At 53.6% G+C, this 25,247-nt stretch overlaps 1 protein-coding gene across 1 annotated transcript; it reads left to right on the forward strand.

Moving 5' to 3' along the window:
• The first annotated feature begins 2,555 nt into the window (after nt 1–2,555).
• On the forward strand, nt 2,556–25,247 carry LOC119090476 (sodium- and chloride-dependent transporter XTRP3-like). Its single transcript, XM_037213291.1, is given in 13 exon segments — nt 2,556–2,944; nt 6,882–7,013; nt 11,132–11,232; nt 13,741–13,968; nt 14,386–14,496; nt 16,876–17,117; nt 17,828–17,900; nt 19,498–19,699; nt 19,976–20,135; nt 21,605–21,767; nt 22,421–22,504; nt 22,506–22,643; nt 23,965–25,247. Coding segments are annotated over 13 exon segments (1,995 nt in total). The 5' UTR covers nt 2,556–2,706; the 3' UTR covers nt 24,088–25,247.

Below are 25,247 nucleotides of genomic sequence, written 5' to 3' on the forward strand. Positions count from 1 at the left end.
ATGCTCAGCACTGCTTAAGATCAACGACAACGCAACGTTAGGGAAGAAGCGTCCCCGTTAGCCTTTCGGCTTGTCCTGGGCCTTCTAGGCTTGTCTTGGGACCGGACCGGAAGTCAGAAATGTCATCTGACAGTTCAGAATACCACTCAGACCCATGATCCAACACATCAGACCGATCAGGCACGTGACCTGACACGGGTCACCGCTCATAGACGTGACTTGACGCAGCTCACCACTCAGACAAATGGCCTGACACGAGAGACCACATACACACGTGACCAGCCACAGCTCACCCCTCAGACACGTCATCTTACGCGTCAGACCGTGCTTGAAGCTCCGAGGGACAGAAATACAGCTGTAGGGATCGACGAGTGGAATAGTGTCAACGAACAGTATGGCTGGTCCATTTAATCAACGGGAATCTATAAATGGCGTAACGTGGGTGAGAACGTGGGGTGGACCTTGACTGGCGTTTCATCTACTATGGGGTGTATGAGGTTGGTTTCAGAGTTGTGGTTAAGTCGGAGCAATGCGTTGTTCAAATTTTGGGCGGCTTCTTCGTCCATTTGTGTTATGTTCATTTTCGCAAACTGAGCCTACATGAGTCCGCGGATGTTACATTTAAAACCAACGAAAATGAATGATAAGTTACTGGAATGAGCTGTACCACCTCACTACCTCACGATTACACTTAAGCGCCTTTACTTTTATGTGCTCATTGAAGTAAAGGCGTCCATGGGTCATTAAGCGTGGGTGCCTGTGTACAATTGTGCATTTTGCAGCGGTTTGCAGTACAGCAGTCACAGTGGCGCGTATGGGAAAATTCAAAGCTGTTCGTGCGGTTAAAAAACGTCATCAGCATTGAATAAAATGTTGTGCATTCTTGTGCCTAATATAGCTACGACTCACCAGATATCAGGAATGGTTCATCTCGCGAAGACATCTCACACTTCCTCAACAATGGGACGGGAAAATTCCGCGGCCTAAATGGACATCCTTCACTTCACTTCTGGCACTTTTCCCGAGCACGTGAAATAGCATTCCGTTCGATTGCCTCTTTAGGCGTCTTCTGGACTTTCGCTAGCTGCATTGGGAGCAAATGCGTGGACACAAACAGGCGTCTGACGCCATATGCGGCACCAGGTCAGGTTTGATCTGAAACCGCGTTAGTCCGCACACATGCTGTATGAGCGTGGCTACACTTACCAGCAGAGGACGGGGCGTGACCGCACGTGAGTTACCAGCAAGGGATGAGGCGTGGCCGCACGTGAGTTACCAGCAGGGGACGAGGCGTGACCGCACGTGAGTTACCAGCAGGGGACGGAGCGTGACCGCACGTGAGTCACCAGCAGAGGATGGGGCGTGACCGCACGTGAGTTACCAGCAGAGGACGGGCGTGACCGCACGTGAGTTACCAGCAGAGGATGGGGCGTGACCGCACGTGAGTTACCAGCAGAGGATGGGGCGTGACCGCACGTGAGTCACCAGCAGAGGATGGGGCGTGACCGCACGTGAGTTACCAGCAGAGGATGGGGCGTGACCGCACGTGAGTTACCAGCAGAGGATGGGGCGTGACCGCACGTGAGTTACCAGCAGAGGATGGGGCGTGACCGCACGTGAGTCACCAGCAGAGGATGGGGCGTGACCGCACGTGAGTTACCAGCAGAGGATGGGGCGTGACCGCACGTGAGTTACCAGCAATGGACGAGGCGTGACCGCACGTGAGTCACCAGCAGAGGATGGGGCGTGACCGCACGTGAGTTACCAGCAGAGGATGGGGCGTGACCGCACGTGAGTTACCAGCAGAGGACGGGGGCGTGACCGCACGTGAGTTGCCAGCAGAGGATGGGGCGTGACCGCACGTGAGTTACCAGCAGAGGATGGGGCGTGACCGCACGTGAGTTACCAGCAGAGGACGGGGCATGACCGCACGTGAGTTACCAGCAGAGGACGGGGGGTGACCGCACGTGAGTTACCAGCAGAGGGCGGGGGTGACCACACGTGAGTTACCAGCAGAGGACGGGGCGTGACCGCACGTGAGTTACCAGCAGAGGACGAAGCGTGACCGCACGTGAGTTACCGGTACATCCGTGAACGCGATGGAGCGCGTACGAAACATTGAAAATGAGATAAAATGAAATGATAAACGATAAAGCGAAAGACATAAATGGAATAGAGCAGAATGAAACGAACATAAAAATAACTATGAATGAATAGGCAACACTTAATCATCCGTTCGGACGTAATGTTCTGATTGCCCAGGATATTCCGGTCGGAAAAACACCGAGACCAGCTGAGGCTCAGCGGTGTCTGCCCGGACGGAAAAACACTGGGTCCAGCCGGCACTTGGCAGTGTCCCCCTGGACGGACTGGTTGCGTTCAGACACACCTGATGCCTCCCAAAATAGCCCGACCCTCGCCCTTCATGCGCCCGCCGCCAGTGCGCGCCGTCATCGACGGCGCCGTCATCGATTTTCCAGAACCGGAGGAGGCCGGCTATACGCATGCCCGAGCCAGGCTCGGCGCAGCGTGATATCAACAGCATAGTACGCTAACATCGTCCGCGGAGGCAGCTCGTGCCCGCTACAGACGCTTGCCCCGAGGAACACCTGAGCTTCTGAAGACAGACGACAGACGACAGGAGCTACCGCCGCGCTAGGGCACGCCCTCTGCCTGCACTGCACCCGCCTGCTGCCATTCTCTCCGATGATGAGGCCCTCTGAGTCCAACTCGTCGCTGGGGTCGGACGCCTCGGGCGTGGGCAACGCCGAGTTTGACCCGATCCAGATCACGGACGCCGGGGGCACCACCGGCCAGGTCACCGTGCAGAAGCAGCGCGCCAGCTGGGACAACAAGCTGCAGTTCATGCTCTCCGTCATTGGATACGCCGTCGGTCTCGGCAATGTCTGGCGCTTCCCCTACCTCTGTCAGCAGAACGGTGGAGGTAGGTGCATTGGATACGGTTGTCGCTTCCCATATCTTGTGAGATTGGGTGGCGCCGATTCTTGCCTGCATCTGCAAAAAGGGAAGGATAGATACGTATCCTGCACAACGTTGCCTTACCTGCCTCCATCAACAAAACGGTAGAAGCGGAATGAATGGCTGCATCTGTCTTGGCTCGCTTTCTGTCCCACGAGCCTCCGTTTCGCTGTAATACTTGTTCCTGAAACCTATGGGGCGCCGTCGTCGGCGTCCCGCGCTCCAAGCCCAGCCCAGCCGCTCGTGACCGCCCGCCAGCCGCCGCGGCGCGTGCCAGCCAGCGCGACCCGGGCGGAGTGAGGCGGGGTGTCATGAAGTGGGCTATTGCGTAGACCTTCCAGACCTGTGTCGCCAGCTCACAGCTGCGTGCCCAGGATGACATGATCGCTTTGGACACTTTCGGGTCCAAAGGAACAGACGAGAGATTTTGCAGGGCACCGGTGATAACTTAAGGCTCGGGCTGTCGCTCTGTCGTATTCTGCTACCTACGCTTGCTCTTCCTCTTCCTGGTCGAACGCAAATGCTTTTTGCTTCAACACCGCCGTTCTCTCGAAACGGAGCCTCCAGATGGTGACTGTCTCTGTTCTGTCTCGCGGCCAGGAAGAGATGAAAGACGCCTGCTACTATAGGTAGAATGGGGATGTCTGGCAGTTCACCTTTGGATATCTGACAGACTATCTTCGCATTAACTTAAGCCAGCGTGAACATACAACGCTCCACCATTTCTGTCGACTGTTGTTACCGGCATGGTGCATCTATGTATGCTGAGCAGTTGAAGTCTGTCTGGTATTGCTCAACATGACTATGCGTGGTTGATCGCATAGTTAGATTTGCGTAGTCATTTTAAGAATGTTGGAGGAGTTGCAACTTTGTCTGCATCTGTTTACAGATTGTCACAGGACGTAAAATGCCCCCATTCTGCCTTTCAGTAGATCAGTGAAGGCACATTGAGACAGAAACATTGGACAGAAATGTGCTCTTTCCAAAACAATTGATTCATCATTTGATTCAGTTCCGGGAGAATCCCAGGACTCAGCGGCTTCACCTTTGCATTCGACGTGGGAAGAAAATAGTTTTTAAAATGCATGTTGTAAAAAATGTAACAATGCTCGTCCGGGAAACTGAGGAAACGCGAGGATGAAACGTGAGCTGCTAGCTTGAAGGATTTCCACCTGAAATTTGTTTATGAAGTAGCACATATTACAACTCTATATAAATCAACAACTTTCGTATTTTAGATAGACGCATCTTTGTTTCGATGCTACGAAATTGTCCCAATAATGTTGTGTAACTAAATATATCTCGCAAACGTTATCTAAAGCATGTCATACGATATATATATATATATATATATATATATATATATATATGTATATATATACATATATATATATATATATATATATATATATATATATATATATATATATATATATATATACTTAGTTATTGAACTGATCAGTGCGATCTAGATGACCTCGAGGCAACCATACACATTCAGACACGACGTAGGTCATTATTTTTGTTGTATTTTGTCGAGACATTCTTCTCGCCGTTTCCACTGAACATCATCGACAGACTGGAACATGATGCTGATCAACCAACTAAACGTAGCCGTTTTGCCCATGAACCAGTGGCGTACTTTTAAAACTAGCTTTTGAGACCGGTCCAGAGAAAGTGACTCAAACTGGCGCCATTTTCACCCGGACTATGTTTGCTATTTCAGTGCACCGTTCTGTGTACTAAGCTAGGCTCACGCAATCCCGGCAGCTTTCCTCAACGACCATGGAAACACTGTTACCATGGAAACAGTCGATCGTCTGAGCCCTGTCGAGAGATTGACGTACGGAAAACGTGGTCGGATGAACGCTAGACAACATCTTAGGGACAGCGCTAGATGCCTCCGTCGTCAACCTTTTCCTTAGCACGAATATAGAAACGAAATCGAGCGCGCAAAACGCCCGCAGACGTGCCCCAGATCCACGCCTTACGTCCAGCGTGTCATGTGCCTGATTTTGCAACCGCCCCGGCTCTACGGCGCCGCATCAGCGGCCACCCACGCGCGGCGCGTCACCCAGCCGCGGCGTCACGGCTCCGCCCCTCTGACGGAAGCCCCACGTCACGAGGTCAGGGCGCCGGCGGCCAAGGCAGCCGGTGCCCGACGGGCAGCACCGGAGCTATATTTGCCGCGGCGTTGCGCGCGCCGCACGCATCCCATCGGGCGGGGGTGGTCGGCGGAAACGGCGCCAGCGGCGGAATTTTCCGTCGTGGGCGACGCGCGGCCAGGCCGGGCCGCACGTGTTCTGCCACGAGATCGATGCTGGGCGGCGGCGGCGATGAGCCGGGCTGGGCGCGCCGCAGAGGGACGCCGCGCGCGGCGCCGATCGAGCGGCCCCCGCGCTGCCAGGCGAACGATGACCTTTTGGCAGGCGCGTGGGAGGATGAATAGGAGCCTGGCGAGACCCACAACTGAATGTCGCATTTGATTTGGCATGTGGGTGGATGATTTGTGGAGGATTCGCTGCGTCTCAGCAAGGTTACCTCAGTAAGACGTCATTGAATTGATATAGAAGCTATTCTTTTTTGTCATTTTGTCATTTTCTGTTGGTTACAGAACGTAAAGATTCTCGTCGTGAACACAAAATGCCGAACGCTCGGTCTCAGCACGCCGTTTTTTGATAGCCACGTCCTTTATCTCACTGTTTGCCAGAGGATAGCAGATAACGGATGTGAGAGATAAAAAAGCGCTAAAAACTTTGGCACTGCTCCAATTCTAAACGGCTGCAAGCAACAGTGTAGCCTCCTATTCCGCCGGCGAGGGGAGGGCTTCTTTTTCCCCCACCCCCAACTTGGACTCAAGCCATTCTCCAACTTTTGCCTATCGGAACTTCTTGAGGGAAGCGACAAAGCACCGGCATCTGTTGCTTGCATAACAAAAGCACACCAGAGCAGCATTTACCTCATCGCCATCCAGAGAGGGTGGCCAGGATTGACGCCGTCCTTACGCGCGGCACGCCAAGGGCCGTTCGTTTAAACGCATCGCTCCGTTCTTGGATTCAATGTGGCTGTCGGCAGGCGGAGCTCTTGAACCTCTCTCTGGTGGCAGGTGGCGGGAAGGGCATCGGCACGGGCCCGGCCACCTCTGGTTGGAAGCGGTGGGGCGGCAGCTTGAGGTGCTCGCCGGCGTCTCTGGGGCCGCGTGCGGGCGCGGTGGCAGGTGGCGGCGCGGCGCACGCCGGCCGGTGTCTGTGCTTACTTGGCCCCCTGCCCAGACACGCGGCGCCGGCCGCCGGCCGCCGGCCGGGGGGCGTCGCGCCGGAAACGACGCCCGGAAGTCACCCTCGCAATAAGCACATGCCTGACGGGCGGGGAGTGGTCGGAGAGCGGCTGGCTGCCGGGCCGGCAACGATGCACAGCTGCGTCCGTTTTCATGGTGGTTGTTTGTTTCCCCTGTCATGTCTGAGGTTGTTTCCTCAACGTTTTATCAGCCGGTTGTCCACAGTTGGTGTGTACAACTGCATCTTCCAGCTCTTGTGAGTCTTTCATTTGTCGGTGCTTTTCACGTCTTTCATAAAGGTAATAACTGTTTTTTAAGTGGAAGATCTCTTCGCCATAGCAACTTAATGCAACTGCAGAAAAAACACGTCGCTCACTATAGCATTTCAACTGCTACCTACCAGAGGAGCGACGTGCAGAACCTACCCTGTGCGTGGATTTATTTGGTCATCCAAAACTTTGATTTGTGCACAATTGCTCTATTCTGTTGACATACAAACATGCCAGCTGTGTATTCTGACAACAACCAGCCAGCTGCTTGCAACCTGTAACTTGCCGTGCGCATACTGAGCGCTCGCCGAATGCTGCGAACGGTCCCGGCTCACGGCTGTTGTCCTCCGCTTCAGGTGCGTTCCTGATCCCGTACTTCGTGATGCTGCTGGTGGAGGGCATCCCGCTGTTCTACATGGAGCTGGCCATCGGACAGCGGCTCCGGAAGGGCTCTCTCGGGGTGTGGAACTCCATACACCCGCTGATCGGTGAGGGTTTGGGCTGCCGGGGTGGGAAGGGCTCGCTTGGAGTGTAGAACTCCATACAGCCCCTGATCGGTGGGGGTCTGGGCCGCCGAGCTGGGAAGGGCTCGCTTGGGGTGTGGAACTCCATACACCCGCTCATCGGTGAGGGTCTGGGCTGCCGAGGTGAGAAGGGCTCGCTCGGGGTGTGGAACTCCATACACCCGCTGATCGGTTGGGGGTCTGGGCTGCCGGGGTGGGAAGGGCTCGCTTGGGGTGTGGAACTCCATACACCCGCTGATCGGTTGGGGGTCTGGGCTGCCGGGGTGAGAAGGGCTCGCTCGGGTGTGGAGCTCCATACGCCCCCTGATCGGTGAGGGTCTGGGCTGCCGAGCTGGGAAGGGCTCGCCCGGATGTGGAGCTCCATACACCCCCTGATCGGTGAGGGTCTGGGCTGCCGAGCTGGGAAGGGCTCGCCCGGATGTGGAGCTCCATACACCCCCTGATCGGTGAGGGTCTGGGCTGCCGAGCTGGGAAGGGCTCGCCCGGATGTGGAGCTCCATACACCCCCTGATCGGTGAGGGTCTGGGCTGCCAAGCTGGGCCAGGTGCGGCTGATCACAGTGTCCGTAAATATTTACCTGGCCCAGGTTTAGATGCCGGACGTAGTAACAGTTCACGCAGGTTGGTGAATTTCTATAGCGAAGCTGGGTATTAGCTGATTGTATCGAAAGTTATCGAAAATGTGCGCTCTGGTAAAGCTATTGAAAAGAATGTTTGCATCAAACCCATTTGAACGGCGTGGTTTGAAACCATTGCCGTCATAACCTACGGCCCACAACAGGATAAAATACACTGTTGGTTTCATGCCGGATGAACAACAGGGGACGTCCAGCGGGGCGTCCTGAGCTTATTACATGCCATAACTTCCTGTCTATTGATACAGACTAGTAGGTTAAACCGTGCCCATCTCGTAGCTAATTTCAAACCATCTCATTTGCATGCCCAGAAAGCACCCCATTCTATGGCGGGAATAGAAGCGCGCGGAGCTATGCAAAGCTGACAAGGGGAGATTTCGCGGATTTAAGGGAGCTTGTTCACCAAAGACTACCTATTTATGTGATTATAATAGCGATTTATTTTTTTAGGAAACTGTTAATCAATTTGTAGTGGCGCCCAGTTTTCTGTTGTAAGAGTGTGCCGGGTATTGTGAGGAATGTAACATGTAACGTAGGTGTTACGCATGTGTTTCGGCTAATTCAAATCGCAATTTTCTACATGACGTCATGACACACTATTCTGCAATCAGCTCCCGTGAGCGCAACCACATCGGCAACAGAGACGTATACCAACCAGTAGGCAAAATATTTAAATTTTCTGACTTCCTGTCAAAGCCCACCATTAGCGACGGAAACCACCGACGTGTTAAGGGTCGCTACTTCGGGCCGGTCCGACACGAGCGGTATGAAACTAAACACCTCCGACGTACAAAGTCCGACCTCTGCTGTCGTGCCAACCCCCAGCGGTGAAAAATGAACTGTTCTGTCACCGACAAAACTTGGAAGAGCTTAAATTGTCACATGGAGCCGAATCTATCAGAAACCGTCGCAAGAAGATATACATACGATAAACCACATAAATCAGAGATGAATGAAATGCAATGAGTCACAAACATCATACCTACCTATGCTTTGGAAGATTCGCGCTGAAGAAGCAGTTGCCGGCCATGCCAAAAGCCCCGGTGGTTATTGTGTAGGTTCTAGGGCATGAGTAACCGACGCAGCGGGTTGAGGGCTGATGAGCACGTTGCCTCGGTTCAAATACAAGACGTCAGATGTACGAGGAAGAGCGAGAACATGCTTGGCCAGCGGCCTCACAACCATAATATGTAAATAATCGAACCTGCTAGGCCTGGTCAAAAGGCCAAATTTTCCTGCAAAACGAAATTTTAAAACTTGGCAGACCCTCATTTATCAGATCATGCGCAGAAGTGACACGAAATTGAAATAACTGTATTTCCACCCACATACCTGTGATGTAGGCATCCGCTGACGTAACGGCGTAACGCACATTGCCGAGTGCCGCCCGTTACCCGCACCAGCTGTGGATCACCGTACAGCGTTCCTATAAGCCAGCAGCTACTTAGAAAGCAGGGTTGCCAGGGACGCGTTTTTGGTGTCAAAACACGGGCAATGAGTGCCCGAGGGTTACTGAAGGTTTGTACGCGATTGCATGACATGCCGGAGCGGTATCGTTCGAAAACCGGTGTGTGTGTGTGGGGGGGGGGGGGGGCATGCTAAGCTAATCGTACTTTGGAGACCTAATTGTAATTTGAAAACGCTGGAGGTTGTGCACAGTCTACTAGCCTCGGACCACGAACGAAGTCGCGAGACCCGCCTCACTGCAAGCCGAACATCAGGATCACGTCAGCAGTTGCTGCAGGCGTGCCTCACGGTCAGATCCTTACCCGTTCTGCTAAAATGGAGGCTGGTGACACTGGTGTTGTGTGACAAATTCACGACCTGAATCAGCGCTGGGGATTGAGTGACGTCAGTTTCAATCACGGGAGCAAACCTGCTGACTCGTTGGCCAACGAAGGAGCAATTTCGAACAAAGCCACTAATACCGTGATCCGACGAGGACGTGGGTGGTAAGAAAATGGACTTTCCTATCTTCATTAACCATTTTGAAGTCATCACGTTTCATCACTCATCAGTTCTTAGAGTTAAGCCCCCCTCGAACCAATTTTGAAACCTATGCCCCTGTTCTTAACTCTGAAGCGAAAATGGTTGAAATCTGGGGTGAAACTGTTTTGATTGCACTAAAGGTGCTGGGGTCGGCCACAGCTCTCACGAGAAATAAGCCTAATATTTTCACATGTTATACTGTTGAGTATGAAAAGCGAATCTTAGCTGAAAAATCTGTCGAAAACACTGTCATTGCAAAAGCACAGTGTCGCCACTGATCTCTGACATCAGCACCGGTGTAATATGGTTTGCAGTATGTTCCGGTCATCTGCTAAAGTTATCCTGGTCAAAGCTACTATACTTGGCAACCTTTTGGGACCCAACTTACTCATACAGCGCAACTTCAATGTTTCGACACATGCTCTACACAAACTCACGCTGCAAGCGTTAGCGAGTACAGACCAATGCCAATATTTAAGTTTCCTCTGGCTGGGATATTTGCTATGATTTGTCTCCATGTTCCCAATTGCGTCACCAAATACCTCGCAAAGGTGCTCGTTTTTGTCACCAATCATATCCTGCACATCAGAAGCTTTTTCACCTCTGCCAACGTCACCCCCGGCGCCGCCTCCGTCTGGGCGGCTGTATGTGGGGGGGGGGGGGGGGGGAGCAGGCCTGGCGCCTGCTAACGGTCTGCCATCGACCGCCGGCCCTGCTCAGGCCGGAACCCCCCGGCGACGCGGCGCGTTCTAAGTAGCCACCGCCGTCGGAGTGGCACTCAGGTCTCAGCTCCAGGGCGGATGGCCGCGAGGTGTCAGGCGTCCTGGGCAGGCCCCGGTCGATGCTGTGAACTCCGTGCCGACCTGGTCCAGGTGCTCCTGTACCGGGAACCCATGGCTGACACCGTCCCTGGATTGGTCCCTCCGTGAACAGAACACACACACACACACACACACACACACACACACACACACACACACACACACACACACACACACACACACACACACACACACACACACACACACACACACACACACACACACACACACACACACACACACACACACACACACACACACACACACACACACACACACACACACACACACACACACACACACACACACACACACACACACACACACGTATATATATATATATATATATATATATATCAATATGTTTCGGTCGTGTTTGAGTGTAAAGGTCCATGAATCAACGAAGGCATACTTCCTTGCGATGCATGTGTGTGTGCGCATTTGCTTCATAATAAGAAGAGAAGGTGAACAGTTAACTGAATGAGTGAGCGAATGCATGAACAAGCATGATGTCTCAGAAAGGACAGGGCTCCCGCACTCCATGCGCGTTTGACCTTCAGTGAACCTCGTGGCAATACTACCCTCTTCACTTTGTTTTACATGCCGAACGCTTCAGAGCTAATTTCTATCATTCACAGGTGGGATTGGTCTCTCGTCTACGGTCGTGTCCTTCCTTGTCGGCCTATACTACAACGTGATCATCAGCTGGTGCTTCTACTATCTCTTCAACTCGTTCACCGTGAGTAGATCGTGTGGTTCGCGGTTCAAACAGAGCTTCACTGCCTCACAACTCTTGCTGTGAACATAAGGTTTCATTTTTTCCTCTTGTATGCCCTCACATCACCACTGTCGGTGACAGTTTAAGTCGCAACTCACGGTTGGTCAGATTCATGAACCATTTACGTCAGCCGTCGGTTGTGCGGGTCCACAGTTGGGTCATCTATTACTACTGCAGTTGGCAGAGCTACCGTCGCGTGACGCAAATTAGAGACATGGTCAAAAAGGTTTACTAAGTCCACGGAAGTTTGCCTAGGTCACGACTAACGGTTGTTGTTGCCCATACATACTGGGCTTGGCCACTGGGGAATGAACACGCGAGAAAGAAACACGAGTCGTGAGCCGCCTGGACAGATCAGCCAAACGTCACAGCATCCGTACAGCCTGTGCCCCGCGCGTCGCCCCTGGATCGGTGCCTCATTGGCCACCGGTACCAGCGTCCCTCGCGTTCCAACCCCTCCCCCCCCCGCCCTCCCCCTCCGCTCGGATCCAAACCCGCCTGCCTCGAGCCGGTCCGAACCGGCCGCGACCGGGCGTGGTCGCCGCCGTCGACTGCGGCTGCGCAGCCGTCGGTGTCGACGATCGATTGTCAGCCGCCGCCGGCGACCTTGCCGCCCGGGTCGCTCCCGCCGCCGCGCAAGAAGGGCCGCCGCCGGGGCGGGTCAACCATGGAACTGCGTCGCAGACGACGGGGGGGCCGCCGCGAAATCCGGATCGACGGCGGCGGCGCGTGGTTCGAACCGATGCGGCGCGGTCGCGCCGGGAGTGCAGGCTCGCTCGCGGCGGAGGGCTGCGCTGGCTCGCTGGCGGCGCCGGGCAGCCGGTATTGACCGCAGCCACGTCGCACGTGCAGCGAGGCGGAGACGATCGTGGCGGACTTGGAAATGATTCCCGGGCTGGGTGATGTTAGGATCCGGTTTCCGTGGTACCAGGATCCGGTTTCTGTGGATCCGGTACCCGTGGAGCGGTGCAAATTAAGCCGCTTCGAGACTCGCGCAGTGTTCACATCAAATGCTGGCATCATTTTGGACTTTCGGCGACGTGCAAAAAGCGTCAGTAGCTGTGTTTCGGTGCCTTCGAAAATCAAGTTCGAGGAGTTAATATTTTCGAATGCTGCGCAGAACCGCTATTTTATTGTGACATTCCACTGACACGTCTTTGAAACGTAAGACATAACTGATGATGCAAAATCCAGGCTGTGAGAAACCCCAGGCGTTGTCTTACAGGGGTTGTTAACGCTCGCTGTGCAGGAAAATGCATAAACACAAGCCAAAATAAATGCCAAGTCAAACAGATTCCTTCTGCTACGCGCCACAAAAACAACATTTGTAAATAACTGTCCTGAAAATACGTTTTAATAGTTTGCTGCTGCCACGCGTTCAAAAGAAATTCGATCGCTCCACTGTGCTCTGCATTCGTCCGGCCGGTGCTGGCACAACATGGAGCTTACTTCGCAAAAACGACTTCCAACAGGCCATCCATCGGCCCGCAGATGCTCCTATACGGTACCGTTTTCAGTTCTGCCTGCCTTAACAGATAATCGGAATACGTGCTGCCGCTGCTGCACCAGCGTAGATCAGACCTGCATCAGCAGATCTACGCTGCACCAGCGTAGATCAGTGCCCGCTGACGCAATCTGTCGTTCTTGGCTCCATCGGCAAGACACGGTGTCCGGGTCCGCATCCCCATTCTGACGATTCCCTGACACGTTAGGGCTGCTGTGCCAGCCGCGGCCTATCCGCTCATTCAACAGCAGTGGGTGCTTCTACTATGCCTAGTCTAGTCTGCTCAGCCTGTCTAGTTTGTCCGGTCTGTGCAATGTATGGCGTGTGTTGCAGCTCTTACTTCAGTGCAACCCGCCCGTGCAAACTGCATATCTTGCCAGCGCAGAGTGGTTCGTGTGGTTTATTAGGAAAAGCAAACCCAGTGCCGTTCTATTCAGCCGTTTCATTCGCGGTGCATTCGTCACGTTCGAATAGTTAAACATGCTAAGCACGTCGTCTGTTCAGTCTGTAACGAGTTCCACGGCGTCTCTCATAATTTATTTCCAATCTCTTCACTGTCTGTGCTCCCAATCGGCGCAGTTCTGGCGCCATGACCCGGTGCGCTTGGCCCTGAGGTCGGCCTCCGCCACATGTAGGGAGGGGGAGACATGTTCTCCACCGAAATGTGCGAAACGTTATATAAGTTTTATGACCGTGCTTAGAAAGGAACGCATTGAGAAACCGTTATGGCCCCTCACCGGCTTTGGTTCTCTGCGGAGTAACTAGGTCTGTCTCTAACACATCCGTACACGATACGACCAGCCATGGACAGACCTCTCCGCTGTCCTGGCTCGCGAGCCAAGCTGTCGCGGTCGCGGTCAAGAGCCCCTACAATTATCCACTGTTTCCATTCGCAGGACACCCTTGAAAGTCCAGTTTCCTACGGCGGCAGTCCCTACTGACCTGTCCAATGTGCTCGCTCGCAGGCCAAGCTGCCGTGGTCCAGCTGCCCTCAGGACGGCCCGAACGGCACGGTGAACCTCGAGTGCGCCCAGTCCTCGGAGACCGCCTTCTTCTGGTACCGAAACACGCTGGACGCGTCGCCCGCCATCGAGCAGCCGCAGGGCATCAAGTGGTGGATGGCCCTCTGCCTGCTGCTGGCCTGGACGGTCGTCTACATCTGCATCCGCAAGGGCATCAAGTCGTCCGGCAAGGTGGGCCCGAAGTCGGCGACGATGTTGTCAGAGGGATTGGACGGGGGAGGGCGAAGAGGTGCCCCGGCCATCAGGGGCTTAGAGTTGCTGGGGGACGAGAACTTGAAGGTGTGCTGCCTTCTATTACCACGTGAGTGCAGATGATATTATTGCTTGCTTGTAGTCAAGGAAGCGCTATACACGCGATGTGTATGTTTACAGCAGTAGTATTTCACCTGTTTTTGATTGCTGTGCTTTATGAACGGCCATCATCAGGCATATCTGAGCCGGTGATCGCCGGTCTCTACATACTGGTATGCCATTCAGTTCATACAATTAAAATGCGGCAATTAATAACAGATTGACGACGGGATGCCTGTGACTTCACCGGTGACTATTCGCTGACTAAACTCGACTGAGCCCGGTGTCTGTCCGCAGGTGGTTTACTTCACAGCGACGTTCCCGTACCTGATGCTGACCATTTTCTTCTTCCGGGCCGTAACGTTGGAGGGAGCCGGCGTCGGACTGAAGCACATGCTCTACCCGAAGGTAATTAAAACAGCAGGCGGTACCCTGCGCTTAACGTGCAGGCTTTACGCTTAGCGTGCAGGTGTAACGCTTCACGTGCAGGTAGGGTTCTTTGAATCTGGCGATCGATGTTTACTTGAAGGGAGAGCAGCAACTGTAGGTGACGAATCTTATAGCCCATTCAGGTCCGCGCAAGTAGAAGCTTCTATCTTGCTTCTGTTGCCTGGTTGTGTTAGATTACTCAGCTGTTTTTGTTTCCTGGATAGATTGCCTTGTGCTCCTGTCCGGTAGTTGCACAGGTTTTGATCGAATATTTAGTAGATCGTAGGAATAACGCCTGTATCCAAGCTTGGGGACTGTTTGGTTCAATGAGATTTGGTACACTCCTGTGAACTGGACATGAACATCACCCAAATGAAAAAAGAACAGCGTTTAGCGGCAGATTGGGCTCCAGAATGTGGCGGCACCTGGCCGGCCTCCTTCGCTCACAGGGTGCTGCCATCTGTCGGATGGGACCGCGTTTTTGCTGCCAATAGCGCGAGATTTATTTACAACCAGAGGCGCCACTATTGTCAATAGCTTTGCATTGTAAACAGGGATCCTGAGTCTCTGGAGGAGTGTGGTCCCTGTCACCATCGGTTTCTGCAGACGTTTCGCGGGGGTGTTGCCAAACCAAGTAAACAGATTCGAACTGTCTGCGAATGCAGTTTTACCATTTGATTTCCGCCACCCTCAGACAAGACTCCGACGGCACCAATACAGGCGGTACCTTCATGAGAGTGAACCCTGGACGTTGTTCGGAGAACAGTGTATTGACCGTCTACTGCGCCGCGCCGCCCCTACGCTCCAGATAGGATCGGCTCCCAGAACGTTCACAACAGCTAGAATGCAACGATCCCTGGGGCGTCATGACCGCTCTTTTCTCATTCGCGACTTGCAGACCTGGGTAGAGGGCCAGGCTTCGGAGCAACATTACATCGCACGCTGAACGTGCGTTATGACTCCCTCGAGATCAACGAAATGCTCGGAGCTCCCCCTTTTTGAGGCCTTTTCGCAGACAGCGTTTGTTTACCGTCAGCATAAGAGCATACCAGAATGTTATGCTATGCCTCGCCAAAAGGCATGCATGGATAAAATCTCTGCTGAAATGCAGCGTGTTCCATTTTCCAGCTGCTGTGTGCGATAGAAGGGGCACTATCATGACGTAGTGGTTGTAGCTTACATGATATTGGTTATCGCTCACCGCTACGATAGCCTGCGTGCACATCCGTCGATGACCGTTATCTAACCAGCAGCGATTGCACAATGCTACCACCGCAGTAAAATATGAAATAATCCTTCGCAATGGTTTTCTGGTAACTATGGCCGAAAAAGACGCACCACGCACCAGCGCCGGAACTGATTAAGAGCTTACGAGTCACGAGACGGCGACGAAGTTCTACTGCGCACAAGCCGTCCCCGTTAATACGACCTACGTGGGAGGCGCCGAAATAGCGGCGCCCCTCCTCCAGCACACCCTCCGGTGGACCAATGGGACGCCAGGCTCGACTGACGTCACCAGGCCGTCAATATAGCCGGCGGCTGTGTCGCACTTGTCTGGCTGGCGCGGTGCCAGGTCGTGCCTGGGATCGATGGACGGGGAGCGGGCGATTATGAGTCCTCCTGCCAGAGGGGGTCGTGCAGGAGGTGCTGCGGAGGCCGCGTCGGCGCCGGCCACGTGCGACGCTCGGCCCGGCCGGCACTCAGTTAGCCGCGGACCGGCAAATTGCAGAACAAACAGGCGTGGCTGGTCCACTGGGCATGACCCAGGGACCATTAACGTGACCACGTGACCCATTAACTACCCCGAGTAGACCGAACCTGTCTGCTCCGTGATGTAAACCTGTCTGGTCATGGTCTGCCCTCCCCCCCCCCCCCCCCCACACACCTGCTGTTCGAGACTGACTACCAACTAGACACCGCCCAGTCCGTCCTGACTGAAATGTTGGCTATGGTTCGGGGTGGTCGCTCACTAGAAGGCTCGTTCACTGCTTTGAATCACTGACATTTCAACTCGTAAACCGTCTCCACAATGCCCAGGACTAGCACTCAATAATTTGGGGACCACTTCCCATTTGATGGCCACTCATCTTCGATTAATAGGCTCGATAATGTTGGCCTAGCAGTCGGTCTATCCTCTTTGGTTATTTACGCCTCCGGCCCGTCTCTGGCTCTTGTCACACTCCTGGTCGCTCACACTACACAGACGGTAGTCATTCGTGCAGATGATGTCTGCATACATCTCGCTCGGTCTCTGATTGACATTTGGCGGGCAGAAGCTTACTGCCCGCCAGCCGTCTGCACCGACCGCTGAACCGTGACCTCACTCAGGCATGCTGCCCCCCCCCCCCCCCCCCCCAGCTGGACCGTCTGAAGGACCCTACCGTGTGGATGGACGCCGCCACCCAGATCTTCTACTCGCTGGGCCTCGGCTTCGGCTCGCTGATCGCCTACGCCTCGTACAACCCGCCGAAGAACAACTGCCGCAAGGACGCGCTCGTCGTGTCCATCACCAACTGTACGACGTCCGTCTTCGCCTCCATCGTCATCTTCTCCGTGCTCGGTTTCAAGGCCGTCGTCAACCACGAGAAGTGCATTCATCTGTGAGTGAACCTTGATTTGTGGCTCGCCGCTTCTTGTCTGCACTTAGACTGGTGGGATCATAGACCTGGCTTGATTCGATAGGAACACACAGCCCTGAGCTGTCTCGCGTAGTTGTCATTTGGTCCTCATTAGTATCAATATTAGGGTCACCTGTCGTTCGTTGAGGAGGAATAATCCGCAAAATTTGAACGGATAATTAACTTTTGCCGAAGTGATCTCTGATCAACTGTAAGTTTTGAGTCATCCGGACGTAATGAAAATGGTGCCACCTACTCAATACGAAAGCTAGCGCTGTAACGGGAACTAACTAGCAGTACGTGGTAGGGCTCCATTCTATTAATAGCGAGTTGTAATCCATTGGTCATGAATACGTATATGTACTTTGGAAATCTTCGCGATTTCAGAGCCAAGGTTTATAAAAAGAACATGTCTTGACATCAGAGAGCGATAACAACTCAGCCAACTGAGACCGTGCAAAGCGTTCTCTGACCGTTGTGTCTCCGCCGAAAGCCTTCGCGGATTGGACGCATCCACCTTGGAAAGCTAGTGCGTTTTTTGCTCGGTGGTAAACGTTCTCGCCTTTTTGTTTGAATTTAACACCCATTGTTTCCAGCCGACATAACCTGCCGCAACCAGTTAACTTGTCATCTTTTTACCCTACATCGATGGACGATGCGGCATCCTCATCAGGCTCATGTCTGTGTTACAGGCACGAGCTGGCCCACAACCTCTCAGAGGTAATTCCTCAGCACAACTGCAGCCTCGAGAACCAGCTGAACCAGGTGGGTAAGACATGGGAAGGCAATCCTCCCCATTACCACACCTGACTACTGCAGCAGGACCAATGTTCTACACTGTCTGGGGGAACGCAGAGAGAGGGGGGGGGGGGCTGCCATCCCTGCCCGCCATGTTCCACCTTTTACACCCCGTCTTTTGGCCATTCACCATGTCGCCAAGGCAAAACGGGATTTTATTTCCTGCCGCCGCTTCCTGGTGGCGTTCGTTAGTCGTTGAACGCTATGGGGACAGAGGCCCCGGGCGATCTGCCGTCCGACCAAACCTGGCGGCGGTGGAAGGCAGTCAGAGCCCTGAACTTGAACCTCCCCGGTGACCGCCGGTGGCAGTGACGGTGGCGGGGGTGAGAGGGAGGGGCGGTCTCCGGGGGCGGCGAGGCCGGGTAAACATAGAGGCCGCCGCCGACTGTGGGCAAGGCCCAGCCCTGGTCGTCATCCAACCGGGCGCCAAATATTTAGAGGATCTAGACGCCGTTGCCGGGGATGCTGGGCATTTGGTGTAACCGGAGCCGACCGGCGGCTCCGATTTCGCCGCCGTTTGACCTCGGCCAGCTGCAACAAACCCCACCAGCTCGGATGACCGGGAGACGGACGAATCCGGCGGCTCGGCAGCCAGGGGCGGCGCCTGCACGTCACCCTCCGTGCGCTCGTACCAGAGCCACGTGGCTGCGTGTCCCGCGCGGAACGGCGACGCAATGCTGACGCTGGAGCGCAGACGGCATGCCATTCCGTGAACTCAATCGAAGCATTTACAAACATTTATGGATAGCTGGCTGAGGACGTGCACCCATGGGGTGGTGTCAAGCATGCGCCTGTCAAGGCCCGACGGCCTTCAAGCGGACTCAACTGTTGAACTCTATTGAGTACAGTGATGGCCACGTGGTTATCGGCGGCTGGCCAGCCAGCTTAAAACACCGCGCCCATGAATAAAGTTCCTTACAAATTTTGGTAAACAGTGGAAAGATGAAAAAGGCGGGGCTACCCCGGCTTTGCTTTCTTTCTTCTTTAAGTTTGAGGGGTCGGATCAACCCCCACCCCCACCCAGCTGAATAGAAAACTACACCCATGGCCGTGCCTTTCTCCTTGGGTATATATATATATATATATATATATATATATATATATATATATATGTATTGCTTCCGTTGGGCTCAGTAAGAAGTGCCGGACGTGGATTAGGTATGGAGCAGCTTCCTCGGTTCTGAAAACAACGCAATGTTCATCTCATGGTGTGATATGGGACAGAACACAGATACAAACCGCGCTTGACTCAGCTTTCTGGAGCTCCGACCAAAGCCGCCTCTTGCCAAGCAATCAAAGCGAGGTCACTTGGACCGTAAGGCACACACCCCCATCTCCTCGTATTACATAACGCTGACTGTCAACTCCAGCCGCGGCGCCAAGTCAGCCACGGCAGGCCTCTGTCCATGACGGGCCGGCGGCCATCGTCCGGGCGCCGTCCCTTCCGGTGGAATTGCTCTATATTTTATGTGCTCTGCTGAAGCTCCCATCAATAACCAGACGAATCCAGCCAGCACGCTGGCTCGATGCCGGCGTCACCGGCTGACCTCTGACCTCCCCTCAGGCGGCCGAGGGCACGGGGCTGGCGTTCATCGTCTTCACCCAAGCCATCGTGGAGCTGCCGGGAGCGCCGTTCTGGGCCATCTGCTTCTTCCTCATGCTCATCTCCCTGGGCCTCGGCTCCCAGTTCGGAACTATGGAAGGCGTCATCACCACCGTGTTCGACATCAAGCTCTTCAGGAACATCTCCAAGTCGGTGCTGAGCGGTGAGCAGCTGTCGGCGGCTCCGAAGGCTGGTTGTTTAACATGAGCGCTGCCTTTGGCTGGAGTGCAGGTGGCCTATTACCCTCGCCCGCACGACAGTCGTTACATTAGTTTAGACAAATTTAACCCTCACCGCCCCCGTAAATCGGCGGTCATGAGGACCAGCCTGGCCCAGACCTGTAGGCCACGTTCACGACAATCACGCTCGCGAATGTTGTTGAAACTTGCCTCCCCGTTGTTTACGCTCAGCTGACAGAGTTTGGCCTCCGTGCTTCCAGGTGTCATCTGCGTGACCTGCTTTCTGATCGGGCTCATCTTCACCACTGGAGCCGGCGAGTACTGGCTTAAGCTGTTCGACTCGTTTGCCGGCACCATGGGTCTGGTCTTTATCGCCCTCATGGAGATGCTAGCTGTCTGTTACGTCTACGGCTACAAAAAGTGAGCAAACTGATGTTTTGTCAGTATGGAGCTCTTTGTCTGGACGTTTCTTTGTGTTCGGTTTTTAAAGTTTTGCCTCAACAGTGTCAAATGTAAGAAATTGACTACAACAAACAATTGCCACGATTTTGAGTGCGATCGAACTAAAATGCCACGATTGTCCTGCCCTCTCCCCTCCCCTCCAACACCATCACCCCAAACACGACCGGGCACGGGGTTTTAACGGCAGGATCAGGCTGACTCCTGCATGGCTTCTCGGCCGGTGCCTCCCTGACCGGTGCAGACGAAAAGCCACACAAATGGCGAGCTTGATGAGGAAAGCCTTTGTACTGACTACGACGCTCACAACGTCTGCCCGCCACCTGTGCTGTTCAACGTAGACAGCTGAGCCCGACGTCTTTGGTTTTCAGCCCCTGCTGTGGCCGATAAATAACAGACACGATCTGTTGCAAATGAATGCTACTGAGTGGGGCCTGTGTACAGCTCTGGCAACATTCACACTGCTCGAACACTTCAGTTAATGAGTGCCTACTGCTAGAATCAGGACACGTAAACTACCCTGCGTAGTTGTCCGGTTGGGAGAGCTCCAAAATTGTGCGTGTCTGCCGCCCCAGTGCAGCTCAGTGCGCACAACGTAAGCTCACTGTAACAATGTCAGCTCACTGTGTTACAAGTCAAAACTACCGCCTTACGGCTGCACCTCAGCTGACTGTGTAACGTTATCAGCTGTTTGTGTTGTGAAAGTCGAATCAACGTCACTTCATCACTGCGCAGCGACTCGAAATTTCTGCCCGCTCCGTCGCATTGTCGGCTCATTATGTGGCAACATCTGCTAATGGGCAGAATGATCATTCTGTCTTTTATCGTCGTCGGAGGTGGTGTCACTGTGTCATTTTCTACACTATATTCCGGGCAGCGTGTAATATCCGGCCTTGGACGTTACGCGAAAAGTTGCATTACTGATGAGGACACGCGCCCGAGTCATGATCGCATCTGAACTAATACTTTGTATCAGGTGTTGTCGAACAATACAGTAGCTGCTGACAGGAGGGTCTCATCAAAATTAATATGTGGACGAAAAGGTCAGATTATCTCGAAAACCTTTATTTGTATTGTTCTGATAACCTTTGGATGATGTTAATCAAATATTGGAGGAATAAAAACAAACTCAAGGGAGTGACGAGTGGGGAAGGAGGAAAATTCCTCCAAATCGGGGCAATCCTCCACCCAAGGGTTTGTCCACGGTGTCAGGTCATGTCAGATTATCGCGTTACAATGTCCGACCACTGCATCTCATTGCTATGCCGCACTCATGATGTCAAAGCACCATGTCACAGCGTCCCCTGGCTGTCAGGTATTCCAGCTCCATGCATCCCCACATCACGCGTCTGGCTGCTCATCGCCAAGAATGTCAGTGGCAGCCCATTCTGTCACGGTGTCAGTCTGTCACCGTGCTGCCTGTCGGTCAGGTTTGCGCTTGACATTGAGGAGATGACGGGCGAGAGGCCGGGCCTGTTCTGGAAGCTCTGCTGGAACTACATCTCTCCCCTGGTCATGGCCACCGTCCTGGTAGCTTCAGTCGTCTTCCGGTTCATGAACCGACCCACCTACCCAGCCTGGGACCGCCATCTGGTGAGACTCTGATTCCGCTACGCTGCGTCAACTGCCGGCATGGGTTGGTGATGGAGCTGCTGCCTACTGTTCCCTCATTTATTTGCAATCGAGCATGCTGGAGCTAAGTCTTCACTTGTATGAGCTGCCAATACACATCCCGTGGTTTAGGCCGTGCGGATCACTGGCCATGGCTGTGCCCTCCTGGGGTGGAACCTGACAGTCGGCGCTCGTGCGTCAAAATTTAGCCGTACTATTTGTAAACCTATAACTGACTTCGAAAAACATTCAAAATTCGGGAATAAATCGAGGCGACGAGCCTTTGGCGCCAAGAAACTAAAAATAAATGCATGACCCTATCTGAGGACACCAGGGTCAACAGTGACAAAGATCACAGAGAAAATGTTGGCTTAAACCCCCACTGTCTTTGAGTCTTCTACGTGCTGCTGTCAGCGTTTTGCAGTACTGATCCATTTGTCCGATTCATTTCACCCAATCGCTCGCAGGGGATTTTTGCCTCGGGTGGGTAAAATGGCGCTGGCCTTCCACAACATTGCGCTGTCGCGTCTGCCGGGCCCGTGTCTGTAACTGCAGGCTCCTGTGCCCAGGCCCTCCTCCTCCCCCTGACCCCGCGCGCTCGTGCCCCTCCTGAACGGCCGTCGCCGCGCCGACAGGGGGAGACCGTGACGCGGGAGTACCCGGACTTCGCGCTCGCTGTTGCTGCCCTGCTGGCCATTGCCGGCATCCTGCCGCCCCTTCGTCGTCCTCTTCGTGCGCAAGTGCCAGGGCAAGCTGCTGACGACGGACGACGAGGTGTCTGAAGCGGAGCTGCGTCGGGTCGGCACCGCCTCCTCCACCCTGCCGATGATCGCGCGGGAGTCCAAGATGCACTGCGACGTGAGTAAGACGGGACCATGACACAGACGATGTCGGCAGCGCTGGTCGCATTCACCTGGGCTGGTCAGCTAGCCTTTGGTTATCGGAGCTGAACGATTAGCCTCAGCGATTAGCGGAAGTGGGTGATAGGTAACGATGCTTTCCGGAGGCGGTCACTCGGTAGGTTTACTGCGAGTTCTAATTTTGTCATCCAGGTTTAGTCTAAACCTTTTGATCGGTTGGATGTCTGTGACGAGAGCCCATGCTATGCAGTGCTTGTTGTGGAAGCCCTCAGCCCCTCCACCGACCGTGAAATTCCGAATCAACGCAGAATTTTGCGACGAAAGCTGAATCTGCGGCGACGCTTGATCCCTCTGCCCTCTAACGTCCCCTAACGTGTGGCACGGCCGCTGACACCAGCCACAGGTCATCGCAGCCGGGAAAACAGTGACACCTTAAGCCTAAAGCGAGTCAAGCCCGACCCGCCGCGGGTGGGCAATCGGAAGGCAGGCGCTCCTACCTGGGAGCTATCGGGCCGCATACGTTTAATGAGTGGTTACTGGAGCTGGTTACGGATCGTCACCCAGGGACCGTCACAGCTGGCTGGTAGAGGCACTGGGCATCGACAGCGGTTAACAGAGTCAGTTCGCACCGTGACGTTTAGTGTCATTTCGAGCAATTTCCTACCGTTTAAAGGAATTCAGTCGATCAGGTTTACGAGCAAGGATATTTTTGGAAGTTGCCGTGAGCAAATGATGAAGTATGGAACATTAGAAAAGTCTAATCTGAATTAACTTATTGACCTACTCATTTTGGCAACTGCTGAATCTGTAACTTGACCATCTCATGCTTGATCACATAATGCCCACCCGTGCATGTCCTGCGAAAGATTACGTCACGGCATAGGTGTCGGGGCTACCAACATACATTGCAGCACAGATGGTGCGGTAAAAGACGTTGGCCATCTGTTTCCGAATTGACTGACCCTGTTGGATGTTCAGTGCATCATGTCTAACTATTGATGATTGCGGCTGTCATGGGAGATATCAGCGCATAAGAACTTAAGCGTACGGCTCACAAATGTCGCCTCGGTCCACCATATGTCTGGCGGGAAGACAGGGGAGTCTGACTTTCCCCATTCAAAGACCTGTCCACAAATTTCGAGATCTCACTTGCCTTTCATGCAAAACCTAAATTCCTCCTCACACCCTACACCCATTCCGGACACACCCTGCACTCATTCCGGTCACGAGCCTGTTCGGCACCGTCGCTTCCCGCTACCTAGCAGGTGCAGACAATTTATACTCCAGATGTGCTGCTAATAACCGCTCCTGTTTTGCAGAACGACCTGGAGACGATCGAGGAGTCTGGCTACAGCAATCTGAACACTGTGACCTCCGTGTCGCAGCTCGAACTCACTCAGCCTCTGAGGGCCAAATTCCACTTTGAACTGGCCGACGACTGACAGCTGCTGCCAAAGCAGCAGACCAACTAGCGCCGAGCTCGTAGTCCTATTTTCCCCCGGAGGGCCGCGGCGCCGGAAGCACACGCCACACGCGCGGGTGTCGCTGCGGTGGACTCGCTGGCGACCTGTTCCGGTTGTAGGTGCGTTCTGTTCTCGTACTGGTGCGTGAGCTGTGATAGAACTGTGTGTACTGTGCATGTACCCGATGCTCTGTGGCGGCACGGTCGCTGATTCTAGTCAGCGGTTGTGATATCTGTGGGCTGGGCATCTACGGAGGCGCCCGCCGGCATTCTTCGGGAAATCTCCGCAAGCTCATGTCATGAGAATTGTTTGTTTCCCGCTTCTATTGTTCGTTTAAACGTACAGCTGCTCGAGCGGTACGCGAGTCAACCGGCTAGAAAGATGACCAGGAGCTTAAGCATTGCTTATCAGTCAGTTAGACCCAAAAATGATATCTTGCTCGCGTTCGAAAAACTTCGCAAAACCTGAAGATCTGGGTGTCTTCATCACATCTGATGATCTGTCTTCATTACATTCTTTTATTTTACGAACGTGCTTTTAATATTAATTTGGAAATGGCGTACCAAGCATTTCCACCCTGAAATGCCTCAGGTCGTTCCGATTAAAGGCTTTGGGGTGGTATTAGAAACTGAACACTGTCAGGGCCCGTCGATGCAAAAGGGAGCTTCCTCGATGAGTCTACACGTTTTTATATTCATTTGGTACCACTGACAAAACTTGTCTTGTTTGTAGGATATTCAACATTTAAATGGCGTTTATCTTTCAGGCACCATCGGAATCTTCTTTGTCAGTCCATGATCAGTACCCAAACAAAATGACAGCAGTATGACTCTTTGCTGAGTGAGAAGATATTGATAGCAATATGAGTTTGCTCGTTTACGTCCCGTTTTGTGTTTGTTGGTTGGGCACGTATTAAACCCCATGGGAAACAGTCCTCGTCGAAATGTAGGCTCTACTAAGTGCTCGGAGCTTTTGTATCCTGAATTTTCTATGTGGTACATGGGCGAATGGTGTTAAATATAGTGACTTCCATTTCGTCGTAGAGCTAGATATATGTTTTGCAACATGCCCTCGCTGGTCTCGTTAAGAGCAAGCCCGCCCCTGTGGCCTAGAGCCACCGCTTTGGTATGGCTGTGTGC

The sequence above is a fragment of the Pollicipes pollicipes genome, unplaced genomic scaffold (assembly GCF_011947565.3).
Source record: "Pollicipes pollicipes isolate AB1234 unplaced genomic scaffold, Ppol_2.1 Scaffold_3087;HRSCAF=3621_pilon_pilon_pilon, whole genome shotgun sequence".
In the NCBI taxonomy this organism is placed as follows: Eukaryota; Metazoa; Arthropoda; class Thecostraca; order Pollicipedomorpha; family Pollicipedidae; genus Pollicipes; species Pollicipes pollicipes.